We start from the raw sequence: 22,473 nt of genomic DNA, 5'->3' as shown, positions 1-22,473 counted from the left end.
CTTCAAACGTATTTAAAGCTAATTTACTAGGCAAGTACAACTCTGGGACATAGTCAGCTCCCTGGGAAACAAGAAGCACTAATCTTAGCAATGCACCTGCCAGATGAAACTTGTTGCAGGAGCTCATTACCAGCTTTTAAATTCTGTGAAGTTAACCACTTCCTGTTTAATTTAGCAATAGCAAAATATATGTGGCAAAAAAACCCCAAACAAACCAGACTTTCAATCAAGCCTTGGCAATGGCTCCAGCTCAAACTGACATACTGGATATTGGCAGTCATTGCACTACAACCACAGCTCAATGAGGGAAAAGAAAGCCAAGCCCATCCACGTCCACAATATTTCAGCTAAAGTAGAGAAGTAAAAGATACAATAACTATACCACTCTACAGTTTAAGGTAACTGAAGCCATTTCTGAACATCACCAGACAAGAAACCTTCATTTTATGCAATGAGGAAGATTCATTCCCACTTAAACTCTGCCACATAAGTCCTGCACTGCTGCTGTGAAATCTGCAGGACCTATTTCACAGACAGGCAGCTGCTTTATAACAAACATACTTCATTTTGCGTACCTCAGCTACATGAATAGGTGTTGAGTGACAGTTGTCCAGACGAACCCCATGGAAATATTTGGCAGTGATTTCAGTGTATTTTTTCATATGTGCCCAGAGGTATGGGCAGTCTTCAGGTTTATTACCATAACGCAGTTTCACACTGTCTCCCCAACAAATGAGCTCTCTTCTCAAGTACACATTTGAACCTGTAAAGGAAATAAATTGACTTCAGTGTGTGTATATATATATATGGAGACAGACAGAGAGCATAGAATGTGCACCAAAATGAAAATGTGGCATTTTCTACTGCTGGAGAATAGAACAACACTGTAATGAACAGTAAAAATCCTAACAAAAACCATATCAACTCAAAAGTGTATAAACACTACACTGATGTAAAATTTCACACTCTTCCATGGGAACATTTAGCTTCTGTAGTGATACTGCAACAATTCTTCAGATTGAACTAAACGCCTTTTAATTCTTCAATGTAGTATAAAAACTTGTACTTCAGAAAACGAAAAAAACATCAAACAAACAAAATCAGTAGTTTTGTTTTTCACACTGGTCAAATTCAAAAAATAACCTCACTGTGTTATCATAATCTGTCACAGCCCCAATTTACAATTTTATCTTCTATTAACAACAGACTGTGATGAATTTCCAAAGCCAGTAAGTAAAAAAAGGGAACTGTAAATTACCACAAATTCCCAAAACTCTCACATAAGCACAGACAACCCTTTTCTTCACTAATAGCAGCACAGCCAGACAGACAGAAAAACTGTTTTCTTTGGATGTTTTTCAAAGGAGCATTTAGAGAACTGACTGCATTTGTTTTGCAATTCCTTTACAGTGCCTTTGTGTACCACATTTTCACATTGTGTTCAGTTAAAATAATGAGTGGCATAAAACAAAGGCATAACACAAATATAAAGCACTCAAAATCCTGTAGCTGAGTTACAAGCGAAATCTCAGTAATGGAAACGAAGAATGCTAACTAAAGCCAGTGACTGAGAGGAAAAAAAAAACAAAAGTCTGCCTAGAAGAAAGGGCAATAATCTGAAGGAAAGTGAACAAAAACACTCTTGAAATATATATTATCTCAATCCTTGAGGATAATAAAAGTAAATAAAATTTAGTGAAAGGGGTGTAGATTACTTTGCAGAAATGAAATGTTTGCTAACTGCAGATCACTCTGGAGTATCACCAGATTAGCTTGTAAAGCAGACTCAAACTTTCAGACAATTTTTAATTACAATTAAACTGGCCTTTGTTTAATTTAGTTTACCAAGTGAATGGCTACTCTGAACACAAGGGTTTTTTGCATTTATTGAGTATCAACATTGTCCCCAAAGGAGTTAAAATGCAGTATTTTACTGCATGGTGATTTCATGCCCTATTTTATCTTCACAAGTAATCTGCATACGTAATTTGGATTAACTGGGTCATCTCTTGACTGCCTGACTGCCACTCAGCAGACTTTTCAAGGATCCAGTTTTTGCTCACTAATGCAGTAAAACACTATTCACCTTTTCATTGCATTAGTTTTTCTGCCACACTGTCATTGTCTCATGGAAATGCCAACAAGCACTGGTGTTGGAACAAAGTACAAAGTAAGCAACAAAGACAATGACAGAAGTGGGGAGGCAGGACATCCCCATTTCAGTGGCAGAAAGCTGGTAATTCCCCTCTCAAATCTTGTAAAACTGTTCCTCAAATTCCAGTTCTTACAGTTCATCTGTATGCTGAATGGGAAATTAAAGTGCTATAAGCTTAGTATCTGCTATGCTGCAGCTTCATAGGAATACATCTGGAAAAAAACACAGATTAAATAAAATCCTTATTGCTTCAGCTAGAGTATCAAATGGTTTGTAAGAATTCAAATTTATTTTACAAACCTGGCTCTGCAAAGTTTCTAAGAGGATCATCTCCCATAACCCAGCCATTATGAGCCATGAAATAACAAGCTTTATCTGGCTGATGTATCATAGTTTCTTCTTCCTCCACAGTTCGCTCTTCAAATGGATATGTAAAATACCTATGGAACAGACAGGCAATTAAAAGAGAAATCAAAGAGACAAGCATCAAACACGTATGGTAACCTAAGCTGCAATTCATTGTCTTTGAAATTAAAGTATCTGCTCTAAACTGGCTTGTACATAATACAGATAAAAAAAGAGAGCAACTTGCATAAATGATGGAGAGTTTTCTATTTTGAAGGAAGCTTTGAAGGAGCAAGAACAGATGGTGCCACTATCTTGGTGTCAGGTGGTAATGTAAGAGTAAAGCCATAGCTCTTTAGATATGAGTGGCATCAAGTACATTAAACATGAAAGGTGTAAACTTTCCTAGCTCCATTCCTCTTCCACCTACAACAGCAATTTGCACTATGTAAGGTTTTGATGTGTTCTGAATATTGTCTCATGCTTTCTGATCACATTTGTTTCTCAAATAGTGATTGCTGTTGCTTAAAAAAATCCTGTCAATTTGCTAAGTGGCATTTGTCCGTGTCAAAGAAAACATATTTCTACATATAAATGTATACTTTTACTGAACTTTGAACTTGCTTTCCCTGGACAGATTCTAATCATTTCCAAACAAACAAGAAAACATGTATATACCTGGTAACCAAGGGATGTTTTCTACTGATAGGTCCCAGCTTAGGACCATGACAAGCGATTCGTTCATAAACCACAGTCCCCACAAGGCAATTGACAGCCTGGAAGTAATTGAATTATGCATTATTGAAATGCCTGCATTTATTTGCAATTTTAAACAATTCAGCATTAAAACAGTAATTTCAACACCTGTTCTTGATGGTGACTAGTTTGTCTGTATTGCTCAGCATTTAGTTCCTCAATCCTCTTGCGAAACCAGTTACAACATTCTTCTATGGCAGCTGGTCCATTGCTTATCAGGAGGACATTAAAAGCAGAGAACAATTAGAAAAAAAAATTTTAAAACATGCAGCATAAATTACTAAAAGGAATCAAAACCTAATTTTTCCTCATGTCTGAAAAAAATGTCTTTTTTGGGCTTTGTAAGTTTAGCTTCACTTAGATTTTAACTTGTAATCAGTAAAGCGGTACCTGTGCGGTATAAATGTTGCCAGTGCTATGTTCATATCTACAGTACAGCCAAGCCGCCTATAATCAGGGTCCTGAACTATTTCAAGATGTTGATTTGGATCAGATTTAGTGCCCATTTTGCCTGAGAATAAAGTAAAAACAGGAATTACATTTAACAGACATACAACTTTTATAATTGTAGCATAACTGAGATGCAGGTGGATGAAGGTATTGAAGGGGTCTCTGAAGATATTCCTAGCCCTCAAAGCATTCCTGTATGCTTAAATCAGCACAGTGGATGTCTCACATAGCAAAAAATAGCATTATCTTTTTTTCTGTCTAACTGTTGAGTTTACCAATGTCTCTTGAATTATAAATATATTATTCACATGCTTCAGCAACATAGTCTTCCTTTACCTTGGGTTAGAAGGGTTTTAAATTGCTGAACAGCTTTGTTAACATCCACTTGGAAAAATTCCCATAGTTTCAGTTTTGGATATATATCTTCATAAATTATTTTACGCAAACACTGTAAAAATAAAAATTGCATTAGTTACTAAGGTTGTTTGTTAATATAATTAAGTTTTTAAAAAAGGGGGGAATAAGGGCTTATTTCACTAAATCTATCTGCAAAGCGTACACCATTTTTTGTGCATTTACACAACCCCAGAGATATTAAAGGTTTGTTCAGCTACTTATGCAGTTCATGAGCTCATACTTAGTTCTCATTCACTTACATTCAAGTGCTGATCATTTTCAATCAAGGGAGGGACCCCTTTGGCAATACACTTTCCATCAGCCACCATACCGGTCAAGTGCCACAGAGCTCTGTCCAGGACCCAAGCTGGCTTCAGGTGAGGAGAATTTACAAGGTTATACCCACATTCAGGATGTATCCTGAGCCATTCACTGTTAGTAGCTTAGTGAAGAAAAGAAGTGGGGAAAAACCAAACAAAACCATAAATATATAAGCTGAACCGTTTGTTGTATTTTGTAAACATCTTAACATCAAGAAGCTGAGGTATTATAGCACATATAGTTCATTCACATTTCAACTGAAGTTCGCCATGTCAATAGAAAATTTTATCTTGTGCAGAAGCATTATTACTTATTTTTTGGTCAAAAATACAACTGCAGAGACTGTAAAAAAAAGTTTTTGTTAGTTACATAAAGATATGCAATAGTATCACCAATTCTAAAACACACAAAAAAATCAAATTATGGTGCAAGAAATACACCAAATATTGAATGCAAAATCCTGATATTCTTGAGGTGCTGAAAGTCAATCACACATCCCAAACTTTGTATTATAAAGTTGTTTATTTTTTAATAATCTTCATCCTGTCAAGATACCACACACAGCCAGAGAGGAAGAGTGCACACACCCAAAAAATTTAATGCAAAATATAGTTAAATGGGCATTTAAGCAAGGATTAGCTGTGATACTTGTGTCCATAGAAAGAAGCTGAGTTGTAGGAAGCAACATCACTCAGTCTTACGCAGCAAGATGAGAGCACTGTCTGGTGCATGCAAATGGAACACTCATTCAGGCCAAACACTACACTCTGTGTCTATCTGCCAAGCTTTCCCTGCAGCATCAACAAGCACCAGAAGATATGCTGAACATTAAAAATTAACTTAGGGAACATAAGGAGCCTTCACTAGAACACAGGTGTTGTATTCTAATATAGACAGCACGCATGCAGCAGTACAGGTAAATACATACACAACACAGAATTTTATTTTGGAAGTGTAATAATGAAGAAAAATACCAGAGTTAATTTCTTTCTATTTTTGCAACTCTTTTGCTACACTGTTTAAATGCAAATAAATTTAATATAGTCTTCTGAATGAATATTTCAAATGGAAATACTACATTATAAAACTGAAAATAAAAAGAAAACCTCACAGAATGCCCAAGAACAAAAACCAGGTTTTCAGAAAAGCTGATAGAAACAGAAGTAGTACTTCACATATGGGAAAATACATAACAAATTATTATATTGAAAACATGAATGTGTCCAGAATTATAGCAGAACAAATAACACTTAAAATCCTAAGTCTGCTTAGTTCAAAGACTTAAAACAGAAAATGTCAAAGTGAAAAAGAGAACTACTAGTTCAGTCTATAATATGAACAGCTCTTCTGAGCACTCTTGTACATTGGATCTCAAGATATGGCAAAACATCATTATAAAGTCAAACCATTTGTGGAAATTAAAATCCTTGTGGTTTAAATACAACCTACTACTAAACCCACCATGTTTTAAAGTTATGTAAAGCAATATCAAGTTAGGCTGATAAAGGCTGTTCCAGGCCAAAAAGATTATTCCCTCCTGCTCTTTTTTCTTTATCCTTTACTAATTCTGAAAAAAACTTTCTTCTGCAAAAAGCAAAACCAGCTTGTTCTATTCTTCTAACACGAACTATAATTTACTACAAAGAAATTTCATAAGTAAATACAAATAATTCTAAAAATGCAACATATAATTTAAACCTAAAGGGTTAGCATTTAAAAAAAGTCATTTATAAAAAGGCCTTCCATTAACTCTGGTACGGAACAGAAGGATGCTTCCTGATCAGAAGGCAAGTTCCAGTGATTCACAAAGTAACACCAAGAGAAATCTAACTCTGCAGAAGAAAAATTATACAAAACATCGCTGGCGATTACATTTCCTACAGCTAAGGAAAAAAGAACATAGCAAAGAGTGTGTGTATAGAATAAAGTAAGCATAGGAATATGGAAACACCAAGATGAGGAAATACAGAAAACTTTCTAAAATTAACTACATTCTTCTTATAAAAACCTGAAATTATTCTCTTAACTGACTAACTAATTTTTTACATGAATTAAACACAAACCTTACTTGAAGGTAAGATTTTTCTCAAGTGCTATATTGCAATTGTACAACAGTAGCCTCTTGGGAAAGAAAAGTAATACATAATTTACTTCACTTTACTTTTACTACTTTATACGATTTATTACAGCCATGGAAAGCTCAGAAAAGAAAAAAACCCAGCTGTCTTTTTTCTGTCTCCTGGTGAAAAGTAAATGTAAACATATTTCTTATTTGAATATTCCCAGTTACCAGAGAGGGTTTGCAAGTTTATCCATGATACTCCTGCAAAGATGCCAAAGGCTCAGGGACATTTTACATCAGCTCATAACTTCACTTTTCAAGTTGAGCCACAGATGCTGCCCTTCATTAGAGCCTCACAGAGATATCCAGAGCTGGTTCCCACTGTTCCCTGCTGTGCCCACAGTATGGGCTTTGCTCCAGGGTGAACACCAAACACCTCAGCTTAATGCCTGATCTTGCAGGTGATGCTGCTTGGCTCCCACAGGAGCAGAGGGGAAGCAATGCCATTATTATACAATGGTCTCCAGTAGAAAGCAGAAACTACCAATAGACAGAACCACTGTAAGCTCAGGGGTCATTAAGGCAACAATGTCATTAAGGATACCTTGCTTGATGATCTAAGAGCCACAATCATCTGAATATTTCTATCCTCTTAGAAGACACCTCTGAACATCTTTTCACCATAGTACAAATGTTGAGTCATCCATCCCAATGAAAATTACATTAACTCTGAATGTAACCTGAAAAAGTCTTTCTACAAATGTAGCAAAATAACATATTTTCCTTCTCAAATATATTCTGGTGTGTAACTATTACAGTTAAGATCTTTCTGTCCATCTAAAACCATTCTCCTTAGTAGCATTCAAATATACACTGTTCAAAAACAAGAGGATCTCAAGCATCTCTAAGAAAAACTGGACATCTAGTTGAAAAGTGTAAGACATTTTTTTATCCCTAGTTGAAAAGCTTAAGCAAGTTCTTATCCAGAATTGGGATATGTTTAAAAGCCTGATTCCTTCATACACAGAGCCAAAAACTATAATTAGTAACTTCTCAACAAACAGACAGGGAAAGCACTGTGTTCAAGGCTGATTGGACAGGAATGTTTGGCAAAAGTCAACACCAAAGAACTAAAGCAAATAAACCTTGAAATTCACAAATTATTTATTTTTAGATATTTTTGAGCCTCAAAAGACATCAATCTAAATAACCCCTTGTAGTAGTCCCTGCTATGAGAATGGTAATTATCTTTAGGATCGCAGTATGTAGTAGAAACTGCATTACAAAGAAAACTCATTCTCCAAATAATCAACAAATTATTAAGTACTACACTTTAAATTTCATCAGGTCACACAGAAGAAAATCCACTGTCCCTCACACAATTAAGAAATGTAACACCTTTGATGTATTAACATATCTATGCTTAAAAAAAAGCTTCCCCCAAACACAAAGCTCTCTTCTTTCTTCCCCCAGGCTGAGCTGTAACATTTTCCCCATTACTTAATCCTACCTTCTTGTCCTAACTCTTTTTCTAGTCTGCACATTAGACCCATATTAGAGCAGTTACTTTTATGCAGCTACAAGCATAATACCCTGTTTAACAAGAAAGTACTTTGTTTATGCTCAAACAATTCATAATACTGACTCTGTTTAAATATATGGGAACTGCACACCACAGATAATGAAGATAGGCATACCATAGAGTATAGTACTATACTACAGATACACAATTTTCTAATTCTTTTTAAGAAGGGCTCTCCTCACTCTTTCAGTAGCAATACTAAGTTCTTTTATACCTGTTACAGACATCTATCAGTTATAAATGCAAGGAGTTGTCCTGGAATTGACAGACTCAAAGACAAAGACAATAGCATTGTTTAAAACAACTACTAAAAACGGGTTCAAGAGGAAGAAGTTAAGGGAAATAATGAAATCTAATTATAGGACACACAAAAGTTGTACCAGTATGATTGTAGACTACATCTGTGATGCAAAGCATATTCCATTCATTTTTCAGTTTCTCCACAAGCGCTCCTATATCACTCCAAGTGCACTTTTTATTATGGTTTGAAAATTCAGGGTTTACTTCCAACTGGTCAGCCAATGAATAACATGATCTAGACAGTCCAAGTGTCTGTAGTGGCGTAAAATGAATCATGTTGTAACCTATGAAATAAAACTCAGTTTATTTAATGAGAAAAAAACCCCAATCAAAGTTAAGTGAAAGAAGCATAATAAACTGCACTTATGTACTTAGAGCTACTGTTTGGAATAACCAATGTAAATTAATCTGAATCTTCCCCTTGAAATTCTATGTAACACAAGCTTTAAAAACCATCCTGTCAGTTTTACAAACTTTCAAGTCTATCTGAAATGAAAACAATAAAATAAGTGGTTTCCCATATTAGGAATTCCCTGAATTTTTGCACTGCTGCCAATATTTTAATCAATTCACTGACTTAATCTGTTAGTGAAATTGAATATAGTAGAAAACATATAATCAACAAAAAATCTATTGTTTACACTGAAGCTCTTCTGTGTAACTTTGAGTTTTGACCATAAAACAAAAACTTCTATCCTTGAATATGTCTATTAGCATTACCTGTTTCTCTTGCCACTTTAAGCCTATCTTCCCATTCATGAAACGGTCCCAGACACTTAGCCAGGTATGTCTGGAGTGTAACACAATCCAAAGGCAGCACATGATTATCAGCTCCAACATGCAAAATGGGATCCACAACTATGTAACCACCACCACTTTTTTCATTTCTAGGAAAAAATAATTTTCATTGGTATAATTAACACCCATTTTACCAGTCTATTTCAGAGAGAGAATTCAAATAGCATAGGTTTTCAGAAACATTGTAACCCAGTACAGGGCCTGGAGACACAGGGGGAACAGGACTGCATGACACATGAAGTAAATAGTACACACTGAAATGTTCATCTCTTATGCATCATCTCTCTGCTTAAAACTCTGGAAAAGTGAGATACCTTTGCTATTTTCTGAGATGGGAGTTCTGGTTCCTCCTTTTGGCATATGGAAACACAGAAAGCACAACTGCCTATCTATTACAATGTAAATCTACATTTTGAGCCCCATCCTCAGGAAGGTACCTAAGCTAAATGTCTTAAGCCTGGAAGAATTTAACCACCCATCATCCAGAAACATAAAATACCAGACTACAATTATTACAGATGGTGGCATTCTCTTCTGCAGCTGTCCCACTAAAACAAAAGACAAAGTAAAGGATCCAAGTAAAGAATGCCAGAACCTCTGTGCTAGATAAAAAACAACCCTCAAAGTCAATGAAGAGAGTACAAAATAAACATTGAGATACTTAGAATGCTGATGAATTTGAAAACTTGTAAAAATAGATCAGTTCTCCAACATTCACAGAAAGTTGATCAGTTTGGTTCTGTGTGTTCTCCAGAATACCTCTGCATCAGAAAGTACTAGACAACCACCAGTTACTGTCTTTCATTGGTGGATTTAATTGGTCCCTTGGTTGCAATTTGAAAAAGGCATGGAAAAAAAGGGGGTTTTTCATGTTAAGATGTAGACCAAGGGAGCAATTGCATTTGGCTGCAGGTATACAAATTTCACTTACCCAAGACTAAAATAGTACTGGTATGACCCAGAAATTTGGAGATCCAGCTTGCAGTATTTGTCAGAGTCATCTTCTTTTCCTGTGGGATTGTGCCATGACAGTGTCCTGAACTTGTGGCGATCAAATACTTCTCCAGAAGCTGGATAATTTGTATACACAGTAACAGGCTTGCCCTGAAGAGTTGGGCCCAGTCGGAATTGTAGCTCAAAACCTCAAGAAAAAAAGAAAAAGACAAAAGGTAAAATCACTTGATCAGGAAGACTAGATATTTCTAGTCTCTTATTACAATTCCTAATTTGCTACTATATTAATAACACCATCATATCTACTAAGAATTTCAGCACAATTATAAGTTTCTACAGCATAGAATCATAAAACATCCTGAGCTGGAAGGCACACACAAGGACCACTCAAGTCCAACTCCTGGCCCTGCACAGGACACTCCAGGAATCACACCATGTGCCTGAGAGCATTGTCCAAATGTTCCTTGAACTCTGTCAGGTTTGGTGCTGTCACCACTTCCCTACGGAGCCTGTCCCAGAGCCCAGCCACCTTGGGGTTGAAGAACCTTTTCCAAATATCCAACCGAAACCTGCCCTGGCACAGCTCCAGGCCACTCCCTTGGGTCCTGTCACTGTCACCACAGAGCAGAGATCACTGTCAGCCCCTCAAAAGGAAGTTGCAGATTGCAATGTCTCCCCTCAGTCTCCTCTCCTCCAGGCAGAACAGGCCGAGTAACCTCAGCCATGCCTCAGTTTCCCCTCAAGGCCCTTCACCATCCTCACTTTGGACAGTCTTTAATAGGTTCAAACTTTATATTGCAGCACTCAAAACTGCATTATCTCTCCCTTCCTTCCTAACACAGTTCTTTACATGTATGCTTTTTCCTTACATGGCACCATTCATCTTCTTTGCTACACAAAGTTTTGAAAATAAAATACAGCAAAACACCATGATCATCAGACTACAGACAATTTTATGTAGATTTTGGATTACATAGTCTTTAAGTACTTAGATGTACCAAGTCTATATAGCAGACATGAAAACATCTGAAAAAAATTAGGAACACATTTACAACCACAAAATATTTCAAATACCTTCATTATTCACTGAAGATTCACTAAACAGGTACATTTCTTATGTTTTAACTGAAGAATTATGTATACTTGTGTGTGATCTACAATATACAAATGGTTAAACTTTCAGAGCTCAACAAACTAAAGGAATCTTGAATGTGTGCTTCAGGTCTCACACACATAGAAAGAAGCTCAAGTTTAAGCTTAAGATACTTGTGATAGTGAGAAAAATTTAAGTTAAAAAATTAGAACATAAAAGCATATGTACTCTACTGAGTTAGACATAAAAAATTATGTTTAGTCAGGAGGTTTCAGAAAGGTATGATGTTCACTATCACAAGTGGCCAAGTACAGGGTTCGTTCAAGTGAATGAAACAGATGTAAGTTCTTATACAGTACATGCCAGTCACGTAGCTAAGTGCAGTAAATCATCTTCTAGCCCTAGCAGTCTACAAAACTGGGAGTAAAAGAAACCTGAGTACTTGCAAAAAAAGGGCAAAATTATTAGTACACAGATAATGAATGTAATGAATGTACACAGCTAATGAATGAGAGTGTAAAAAATTCTGGACACCAAGCTACAATACCTTAAGCTGAAAAAAATGACTTGCTTATTAAGTAGAATAATGGGGACTAATACTAGAGTTCAATATCTGAATACATTTAAATGTAAGTGTTATCCAGCTTTCTGTTTCTCTTATTAACAAAATCACCACTGCACCAAAACCCACCAAGAAAAGCAGCTGTTTTCAGATCTGAATGTCTGTCAGGTAAAATGAAGCTCATTTGAATGTAATACATATACGTATAAAACCAGTTTTGGAAGGTTAACTATGTTCTCTTCAGTACTGGCCTGACATTTTGATACAGGGATTACTAAAATTAGATCACAGGGATATATGCCACTGATATCTTATTTCCTCTAAGAGTTATACTGACAGCAGAAATGCTATGCTCAAAATTAGCTATGCCCTCTCAGAGACTGCTACCAGCAGGGGCACTTTGGATATTTGACAGCCATGCACTTCTGCTTCCCTCCTTTCAAGAAAATTTACACAACTTGATGGATAAGTTAAAAATGGAAATTAGGATCAACTCTGCACTTCTTCACTATTGACATTTCCTTATATTAGGCTGGTCAGAAGATTTTGGAATCAATATAGTTGAAGAAAACTTTTATTCTCAAGAATCAATATCTTGCTCCTTTATGTTCCTAAATTAGTAATACGCCATAAAAAAATCCACAAAAACTCTTACTAAAATGTTTTTCAAAGACAAGGGCTTTAGTTTTATAGTCAAAATTTGCTGACCAGCACAACAGTAGACCAATTAGTGGATGGTTTTTGGTTCTGGACTTTTTTTTTACATATAGACTTAAAAGCACTCTCAGGAAGAAATAACATCAAGTTCTTATATGTATGCAACAAGATACATAGCCCTGATAATATAGCAAATCTGATAACAAGATTTAGGAGGTGCTAAAGAGCTTATATTCTGAAGCACTACCTCAAACCTGCAGACTTTGCAAAATGCAAGTATTACCAATAGATTTCAAAATTGCAATATTAAAACATGGGGTGCTGCATAAGAAGGAAAACACTGGAGACCTTAACTTATGAGGACTTTTTCAGGTCACTGAAGTACAGGCTATAAAAGGAGAAGGAAAAGGCCTGTCTGAAAAATGCTTTGCGCTTCAGTCCCATGAAGACTGACGGCTCTTGGCCAATCTGCTCTTCATTTCTCAAGAGTTTAACGAGTCAGATTAAACTGAGTGTGAAGCCCATAGAGCTCTGCAGTGGAAACAAATCAAAACAAAGCAAAACAACCCACAACCAAACCGAAACCAACAACACCTCCCATACATCCCCAAAACCAAAATTTCTCCGCTTCAGGACGAGTTCTCCTTCCACTACCATGCAAAGACGATGACGAGGTCCTGGCCATTTCCTTCTCACCTAGCCCCAGCATCTCGACCTACCCTGCTCCAGCCTGAAGAGCGTCTTGTCCAGCTTCTCCATCTCGCCGAGGTGCAGCAGCCGCGTCTCCTTACCGCCCGGCATGGCTGCAGCCGCCCGTCCGGCGCTCCCGCCGCGCCGGCGCTCTCAGCGCGGGGAAGGAGAGGGAAGCCCTGCCGTGAGGGAACAGACAAAACCCCGCGGCTCAGCGGAGACCCCCGGCAGCACGCGGCCGCTCAGGGGAGCCTCACGCCGCCGGCCGCGCTTACATGTTCCCCGGTCCCGGGGAGCGCGGAGACGCGGCACTGCAGGCAGGGCGGAGGGGAGGCGGTACGGGACGAGCTGTCAGGCAGAGCCCAGCCCTGCCCCGGCCGGGGACCGCCGCCGGCAGCACTCCGGAGCAACTCCCGTCCCACAGCGCGGCCCGGCCCGAAGCCAGAGCCGAGGGGTGCCCCCGGGAAGGGGAAGCCTGACACCTGTCACTCTTCGCACCCGCCCCGGCGCTGCCGGAGCGCCCCGCCAGGCCGCTCACGGCCGCCCCGCCGCCCTCCGTGGGGAGCGGTGCCCACCGGAGCCGTTCCACCATACTCACGAGCGGGCCCGCAGAGCGGCGGAGGCGCCGCTCCCTGCGGAGGGCGACGGCTGCCGAGGCCGAGCGGAGCCGGGGCTGGAGCTGCCCGCAGCGGCCGCCCCGGCCTGGCTCGGCGATCAGTAACGCACTTGCCCGCAGCCGCGCTAGCACCGCTCCTTTCCTGCCCTTTTCTTGTCTTTTTTTTTTTTTTTTTAACAAAGTTTATTGGTTCCGCGGCAGCCGCGCTCGGAGACGGGCGGCGCCGGCGCAGCTCCCGCGAGAGCCCAGGACCCGCCCCGGCGGCGCTGCGGGGCGGCCGGGCCAGGGCTACCCCGCCGGGGCTACCCCGCCCCTCCGCTCTCGCCCGCTCCCCGGCGGGCCCCGCCCCGCCCCTCCGCTCAAGGCCCCGCCCGGCCTCGCCCCTCCATTCTCGGCCTCGCCCCTCCATTCTCGGCCCCGCCCCTCCATTCTCGGCCCCGCCCCTTCATCCTAGGCACCGCCCCTCCATTCTCGGCCCCGCCCCTCCGTTCCGCCCCGCCCCTCCGTTTTCGGCCCCGCCCTTCCCGGTCCCGTTCTTCCGCTCTCGGCCTCGCCCCGCCGAACCGACCCCGCCCCTTTGGCTCCCAGTCCCGCCCCTCTGCTGGCGGCCCCGCGAAGCGCGCCCTGAACGGAAAGGAACTTCGGGGATACCTTAGGGGTTCCCCAGGGTTCTCCCAGAGATACCTCAGGGCTACCTCGGGGGCTCCCCCCGTGCCGCTGTTGCGGCAGCGAGCGAGCCGGCTGGCTCTGCGCGAGCCTGGCCTTGCAGCGCGGACAGCGCGGCGTGCGGGTACCTGTCTGCTGCCGCAGCCTCTACAGCCGCAGCCCCACCAGCGCCTTCACGCTCGGCTGGTGCGCACAGGCTCGAGAGGTGTCCCTGCGGAGCCCGGCCACCTGGGTGCGGAGCCCTGTGCGGTTTGCCGGGCACTCTGCTGAGGGCTGGGTGGCTTTAAAGGTTGCCCGGAGTGTCCTGGCCGATGCCTCTGAGCCCAGCCGCTCCTTGCGGTGACTGGAACGCCGCTCCGCCGAGTTCCCTCAGCGTGCCCGCCCCGCTGCCTCAGGGCCGGCACCCAGCGCCGGGCGGCCGGCTCCATCCTGATAGGCTGCGCTGCTGAAAAAACATGATGTCAGCCAGAGTTTAAGTGCTATATATAGTGTGTGGACAAGACTACAAACTCCGTGGATCTGTCTTTGACCAAGAGGTAGCATGGTTTTTAAAAAAATCCCAAACAGCAGAACAACACCCCCTCGCCGCCTTGTTTTGCAGCATACTGTCATCCGAAGTGCTGACCCCATGCAGCCCTTACCATTGTTTTGTATTGCAGAACACCTGGGACAATTGCTCCAGGCCTCTCACACTGCACCCCAGTGTAAAGGTCAGCCTTGCAGCTTTGGAAGGTCAGTCTATTTTTATTGCCTAGAAATATGTTTTAAAAAAAGTGCTTCTCAATTTACAGTCACTGTGTTATACTGAGTTCGTTTTTTCTTCTTTTCTTCTTTTCGAAGTTGGTGTACTTTGTGGCATTGGAAGGAGCCTGCAATTTAGACTTTACCGTTTAATTCTAGCCATCCCATCACATACCCTTATAAGTGTATTTTACTGCAGAGTGTTTATCCAATTACAGTGCATTTAGGGAAAGTCCAAAGGTTTTGATATTAATGGAACCACTTCCACTCATTTCAAGCTAAAGTTTTTTTTATAATTTAGTAGCTTTTCTCCTTAATTTTCTCTTTCACTTGCTCCTCCCTCTGAAAATTTCAAAAAATCTATTTGTTCCTCATTACAGTTAATGTTTTTTGGTATTGTTGAGAAAAGTTTTCATGTTGGTGTAGGTGAATAGGTCAACTTGTCTGCCCTTGACATATATTAGGTTTCCTAGACAGAATGGAGCAAAAAGGAAAAGCACCCCTTTGAGTGCAGTTCCCTTAGGATTCACCTCATCAAGGCTCATTCAGATTTGATACTTACAATCTGAGGTATTTCACATGGCTATTTCCTGCCCAGTAGAATTCTCCCATTGTCCTTTTCTTTTCCAGCCCCCTTATTCTTTACTCAGCTTGCTGGCCTATGTTCATATACAGGACAGACTTGCACCCTGGCTCTCCTGGCATGCTGGCTGTTTCCTCTGAATTGGATGTGTCCCAGAAAAGAAGGTAATACAACACAGTTCTTGGAAGCCGTAGAAACAAAACTGAAGTAACTGAAAGAAATGTGGACCATCTTTTTTCTAGGGTCCCTGCAAGCTTTAGTAACTTGAAGTGACTGCAGTCACTCAGTCTGCCACAGAGATTTACACAAGTGTCTTTTCCAGGCCATGCTGTTGTCCTGTCACATAGTAAAAATGGGCTGGGATTTAAAATTTCATGAGCTGCTTACATAGCGAGCAGCTCTAAGAGAGGGAGAGCAAATAATGCCTACGTAGCCAAGTCCTTTGCATAAATAGTTATCCTAAAGTGCATGTTGAATATTTTGTGAAAAGCAAGACAGGAACCAAATGGGCATTATTGAAAGCAATTTCTGTCCTGTTACTAAGTTTTAAAATGTGGCTCTTTTGATTTCCTTACTCCATACAGAAACTCGCCCTACCTTTACTAGGTTTGCACTGGCACATTTCCTCTATACTATGCATTGACACAGATTTTGAAATGGAACCAGGTTTATGAAAAAGATTTTTTTAGTGTCGTGGACAAAAATTATTATGAAACCAAGCCTGAGACAGTTATTTTGACATAATTTGTGACTATAACTAAACCAGATGTCAACAGTGTGAATAAAGGTCTTGATTCACTACACAGAAAAAGGTTGCCCAAGTACTGTGAAATCACTTAATAATTGGTATAATTTATATATTTATAATCACTTAGTATAATTTCATTTGCTTTCAAATCAGTATAAAAAAATACTGCTTCAAAGATAATGAATGTTGCAGGTCTCTCAATGAGGTAATCAGGAACAGGAGCAGACTTCTCTAATCCGTTCTCCATCGTCATCATCTCTTATGTTGGCCCATCCCTTACAGACTTTGGGTCTGTGTTCATTTAGCACATGTAAATTGAGCAGTTTTTCTCTGTGTGGAAACCATCAAAACATGAATGCACAAGTGCTACCTTTGAGCATTGCACTTTTGTCACAACCAACACCAACTGAGCATTTGCTACACTGGCATCTAAGGGGCAATTTTCACAGTGCCATTTTATCCTGTTTGCAGTTTCTCTGTGTGTGATTGTGATATACCACATACCATATCAATGTTAATCATCAGGAACTGCTGCATAATTTTGCAGCAGTTTCAAATCTACTCATACTAGAATTCTTCATTCCTTTTACATACACCTTCCTAGTGGTCCTCTTTTCTTTCCTCCTGTTTTGCAACACAGAACACTTATCCTAGTAGTGGTGTCAATACACTTTGGGAGCTTTTCACTAGGTGTCACATCTCACTAATGTCATATTGCTTATGCCTGTTTTAAAAGGTAAAAAGTACTCTGAAGTTGAAGTACTTTCATGATGGCAGTAGTTTTTTATGTTTAGTAAAAGAAAAATATTTCCCAATAACAACAGTAAAAGCCAAGTAGCACACAGACAACTAAGCTGAACATCTTACTAAAATTAAAAGCAGATTCCTTTGGCCTGCACACAGGAAATATGAGACTTTATAAAATTTAAAGTGAGCACATTTTTTTCTCAATGCTCTACACTCATGCCCTGGGAGTTCATTAATTAGCACTGTGTTATTTTTCCAACAATAAGAAGCTTAAGAGGTGTTGAGTCTTCCGTCTAGCTTTTGTTTTCTAATGGAGATTTCTCAACCAGAAATGCAAACTTAAAAGAAAGTTCCTTTTCTTTAAAAGTATATCTCTGCAGTTTGGTTAAACTTCAGTCTTTTCTGAGTTAGATCTTTGCTATGCAGTGACTGAAAACAAGTGCTTTCTTAGACAATTACATGCTCAGCAGAAATTTGGGTATGTTCTTAGACATTAGAATCTAGTATTGAGTGAAAACGTTAGTGAGAATATTGATGTAACCACCTATAGCTTTTTTTAAAAAGTCCCTTCTAAATGGCTGAAAGGATTGCAATAGCCTGATGGGCAGTGAATAAATGATAGGCTGGAATAAAAATGTCTACTTAAGTCAGAAATCATATGAGATGGAGATGCTAGGACACAAATCTCTTTAGTTTGTCCTTGCTGGCCTTTCATGTAAGGAAGTGTTTGACCTTTCAAAGATTAACATTTTGGGTTTGTTTTCAATTCCAGTTTGGCCATTCTTTTACTGTGTGCCCTCAAACAATCAATGCTCTAACATCCATGGAAAGTTAATTTTTAATCGAGTTTAATTTTTAATAGAAAATTGTAAAATTCAATGAAAATATCTTTAAAGAGGACCATATAAAATGTCATTAAATGTAGCTTTTCACATAAGTACTTTAGATACATTTGACTGCTTTAGCTAACCATCACATTAGTTTGATATTAATAATCTGCAAACATGGGGACTTGGCAAACAAAATTAAGTATCTGAATTATATTCTTGTACCATTTAACTTCATTAGGTGTAAAATTGATTCACATATACTGGGCCAATTTTTGTTGTAGAAGGAGAACATATCATACCAGTGTGCTGAGCCACTACCAGCACTTCTGTCTTCCTGTGAATTGTTCCATGTAACACTAGTGAGATACGTTGAGATTTAAGACTTCAGTGGATCTATTCCTAAATGAGCTGTAGCAATGTCTTACCAAGCAGATCTATTTCCTCCTCAAAAATAATCAGAGTGTCTCTTGCACACTCCTTCTCCTTTATGATGTTCCTTCCTAATATATCAAACTATACTGAGAATATCATTAATATTTTCCTGGTCATTATAATAATAATCCTTAAATCTTACCTAGCTAGGTCTTTTGAGTTCAAATGGTAACCAAAGGATTTTTCTTTTCTGTTCTATATATTTGACATCTGATTTTTAAGCAAAAAAAAATAAAAATTACATGAGGTTATCTGAAAGCTAATAATGAGAACTGTAGTCCTGCTCTGTAATCTTTCAGTGCTGGCAGAATTCAAGCCAGGGTAATTTGAACAGGCTAACATGGTGTAATATATTGCAGAAGGAAAATGTTTCACCAAATGTATGACTACCACAAGCATTTGTTTAAAAGATATTAAACATGAGCAGGAAGAACAAGGAAGATGATAAAACAGTGGTTGCTCTAAAGTGCTACAAAGCTGGAATTCAGACTGGCAAATCTTTTGCTATACAGCAATAAGACCACAAAAACATTTACAGTTGAACCATCTCCAAATGCTGCTACCAGAAAACAGCAGTCCTTTGTGTTTGTCTCATTGATATCATCAAGTCTTTTGGTTATCCACAAATTTAAGTGTAGGATTACTGATGAGAAGTAGTTTGCCCATTACTGGGCATTGATTCCTAGGTGAACACCCAGAACCTAGGAATTACTGTGCTTTTGTACAAACTGCTGCTGCTGTCCAGTTTTTTGAGTATCCTACATATGAAGCACCATACAGAGGTAGTGCCTCTGTATGAAGCACTACCACTTTCAGCTGGAGGAAAGTGTCTTGTAGAATAGAACGGCTTTGATATTTTGCTTCTGAGAAAGTTTGGAGCTTCCTTGGAGGTACTGGCTTCCAAAGTGACCATGTACTAACCTGGCTCTGCAGGAGGCAGCTTTCCATAGCCTGTCTGGACTGGGTCCCTTTACGCCTTGCTTGATATTACCCTGTGCTCATCAATGGAGGATTGCTGCTTACAGAACTTGAAAACTAGTATGAGACAATCTTCTCTCCCTTACTCTTTTCACAGCTCACAATGTTGGATATGCCTTTTACCAGCCATGTTATGACCTGTTTATTAACTTTTGAAAGTCTTTACAAAACTTAAGTGAGATTTGCTAAAGTAAGAGCTAAAATCCCTGCAGCCCTTCCCATGGAGAGTACTCAAACATCACCACATGGTCCCCCCAACAGGGGCATTGGGCATGTACTAACTGGAATGTTGCTACAACTGACATCATCCCTCCAGCAGGACTGCTTGTGCTTGAACCCAGAGCAACTGCAAAACCCACAGACATGCTGGTTCTGAACAAAGAATGCATTTAAAGCCATGAAGGAATCAAATTAGGAGCTGATGAGAAAAGGTGAAGAAATGGAAATGGGTTGTCTGAGAAAGGATTCCTGAGATGAGATGGCAAATCTTATTTGACCGATTTGCTACTGCCACCAGGTGGCTTGGTACAGTAACTGACTGAAAACTATAAAATGCGTTTTACCTTTAGGTAAACAAGTATTTTCATATAAATACGGTTCCAAGTCTAAATTTTTATGTGTGACATAAAAAAATTTCAAAATTAATGTGATTAGTAAAGAATCAAAAAATGCATACAGTAGAAGGGCATTTCTGAACATAAGGGGAATATTTTAATCTAAATTGTAAATTAACAGTAAATTGGTAAACTAGGTAAGTATGAAACAGTGCCAAATCTCAAGGGAGACTAAATTATTAATTATGGGGGAAAAAAAATCTCATCCTACATTGTGACTTTATCATCATTTATTTCCATTTAGATGGTCAGGATTGTTTCAATGACTCAGCATTCTCCTTTGGGAGTAAAAAATCTCACCGTATACAAATTGATTTGGTAGGAAGAATTCTTAATATCTAAGATAAAAATATTGTTATTAATTCCCTAATAAATCTTTAACTAAGACAATAATGCTAAAAATCTTGGAAAATGCTGAAAGCTTGAAAAATCTTCAAATGCATGGGTTTGTGTGTGTAGTTTACGCAAGAGAGAGAAGAGTAAATATTAATGCCAGGACTGTTATCCTCAGTGAAAGCCTAGTATCCAGCATGTATTTAGCCAATTCCAATGCACTTTTTCAAACACAATTCAGTATTTCAAAATAGGTAATGCTAGTAACAAAAAATTCTTTGATCCAGTTATCCATCATCAAAACAATCTGGTAGGGATGCAGCCTTTTTGCACATTACTTGATTTGAAATCAAGTGATGTTTTATGGTTATAACCTTGCCAGTAACATAGAGTTCAGTGCACATATATGAAATTTGAGCAAGGTCTGACCTAAAATGGCACAGTTTTGCTGAATAGTTAGCTTAATACCTAAGAGGAAAGTTGATTAGAAGGACTCACATGGAAACATGGGTTCTCTTCAATGGCTTATTGTTTTCCATATAACTTTGAGCTTAAAAAATAGAATAGCTATCAGTATAAACCTTGGACTGCACAATAGTTAATTTCCAAAATTATATATATTTGCTTAATTGCTTTCTTGGTTCTCAAGCACAAGAAATTCCCCTTTATATACTTGGAATGAAGTCTCCTCTACGAAATTCCTGTTGCTTTCAAAATTATAAGCTTTCACTTGATTCCTTAAGTGCCTATAATAAACGATGCAAAAAACCCTCATCAGCTTCTTTTCATGTTAGATGTTGTTTCATTTGTTTGCCACTTTATCCTCTGACACAGGTCAATAGTAGGTTACACAGCTTTATCTCTTCAGGCTTGCAGGAAGATTCAAACCCACTCCCCAGCCCTCTATGTCTCTATCTCATTTGGTTAAGCTAGAACATCGGCTTTGAAACAAATACAGAATTATTATGAACACATAACAGTTGCAGTACACTTTACAAAGTAGATGCAACTGTGGACTTTTTATAGCTCATATACCCTAATGCATTCTGTTTACTTTATACTGGATATGACCCTTAACAAATTAGCAAGCAGTGCCCTTTCATAGAAACATTTTCATTAAGGCTGCAGAACTATTGATTTTATAATTTTTTTAATGAGACTGTTGTGTTTGAAAAGAGCCCTTCCAGACAGATTGATGATTGCCCATGCAGAAGTATGGGGACCTGTACCCAGTAGTTACAGAGTTGGTTTTCTTCTCCCTAGTTCTCTTGGTGTTATCTTGGTTTTCTTGCTTTGCAGCCCTTTAGCAATAGCTAACATCTTTTGAAATAAGAGAAGCTATACAATGATAAGCAAAACAGTATTCCCTCCCTTGCCCTCTTTACTTTTCACAGAAAAATTATTTTTTCCTTCTTAAACTCTGATTACCATTTCCAACAGAATTGTAGCTTGCATTTTCATCCATCTCTGTCTTACTAATAATGTATCTGTATTAGGTAAAAACACACAGTCACATAATGAAGCATGTATGCAGTTAGGCCTGCAGTCTTATCAAACTCTTTCATATACGGGAACTTTATGAATGTAGCTGTTAACAGAATTTTTTTTCCCCCCCAGCTAGGGGGAAATAGCCATATTTCACTTCAAGCTATTGCTTATGCATTGTTTCTTCAGTTGCTGAACACTGAGTGAGATCTCAGCATCCCAGTAACTACCACGAGCAAGACAATACAAGTAACAGTCAAATTTTTCTGATTGGGCAAGGTAATCCCTTACTGTTTTTCACGTTAAATGTATTTTTTGATATGTTACCACAGGGTACCTCTAAAGGTTAATGCTGCCTTTATAGAAACTGAGAAAAGAGTGAATACTAACAAAACATTTCCTAGTCTATTTTAGTAGATATTCTTTCTAAGAAAATATTACCAAATTAATAGTACTAAGATCTCTAGAACTGCTCAGAACTACTAGTAAGCAACTGAATCACAATAGCTCTCCACTAAAGGTGGTTTTTAACACAAACACTGTGGGAAGGCAAAATTCCCGTTGGATTTCTAAGTAATT

The 22,473-nt window shown here is 39.1% G+C and overlaps 1 protein-coding gene and 1 long non-coding RNA gene across 3 annotated transcripts in view; one reads left to right on the top strand and one right to left on the bottom strand.

Annotated features, from left to right (window-relative positions):
* The window catches only part of AGL (amylo-alpha-1,6-glucosidase and 4-alpha-glucanotransferase), a 35,038-nt gene extending 20,305 nt beyond the window's left edge, over positions 1-14,733 (bottom strand). For both annotated transcript variants that reach the window (XM_021525328.3, XM_021525313.3), the window contains exons 1-12: positions 14,532-14,733; positions 13,151-13,300; positions 10,097-10,307; positions 9,088-9,254; positions 8,448-8,651; positions 4,363-4,544; positions 4,043-4,154; positions 3,647-3,767; positions 3,365-3,467; positions 3,179-3,276; positions 2,456-2,595; positions 576-763 (exon numbers count right to left, since the gene is read on the bottom strand). In XM_021525328.3, the coding sequence (XP_021381003.2) occupies positions 576-763; positions 2,456-2,595; positions 3,179-3,276; positions 3,365-3,467; positions 3,647-3,767; positions 4,043-4,154; positions 4,363-4,544; positions 8,448-8,651; positions 9,088-9,254; positions 10,097-10,307; positions 13,151-13,232 (1,608 nt within the window). In that variant the 5' untranslated portion in view covers positions 13,233-13,300; positions 14,532-14,733. The remainder of the gene's footprint in view (positions 1-575; positions 764-2,455; positions 2,596-3,178; positions 3,277-3,364; positions 3,468-3,646; positions 3,768-4,042; positions 4,155-4,362; positions 4,545-8,447; positions 8,652-9,087; positions 9,255-10,096; positions 10,308-13,150; positions 13,301-14,531) is intronic.
* On the top strand, positions 14,728-16,014 carry LOC116183900 (uncharacterized). The gene is made up of 3 exons (XR_004148605.2): positions 14,728-14,939; positions 15,063-15,135; positions 15,775-16,014. It is a non-coding gene; the product is annotated as an uncharacterized LOC116183900 (long non-coding RNA).
* Positions 16,015-22,473: the final 6,459 nt, after the last annotated feature.

Source organism: Lonchura striata, chromosome 9 (assembly GCF_046129695.1).
Source record: "Lonchura striata isolate bLonStr1 chromosome 9, bLonStr1.mat, whole genome shotgun sequence".
NCBI classification, from domain to species: domain Eukaryota; kingdom Metazoa; phylum Chordata; class Aves; order Passeriformes; family Estrildidae; genus Lonchura; species Lonchura striata.
This window is presented reverse-complemented; position numbering and strand designations above follow the sequence as displayed.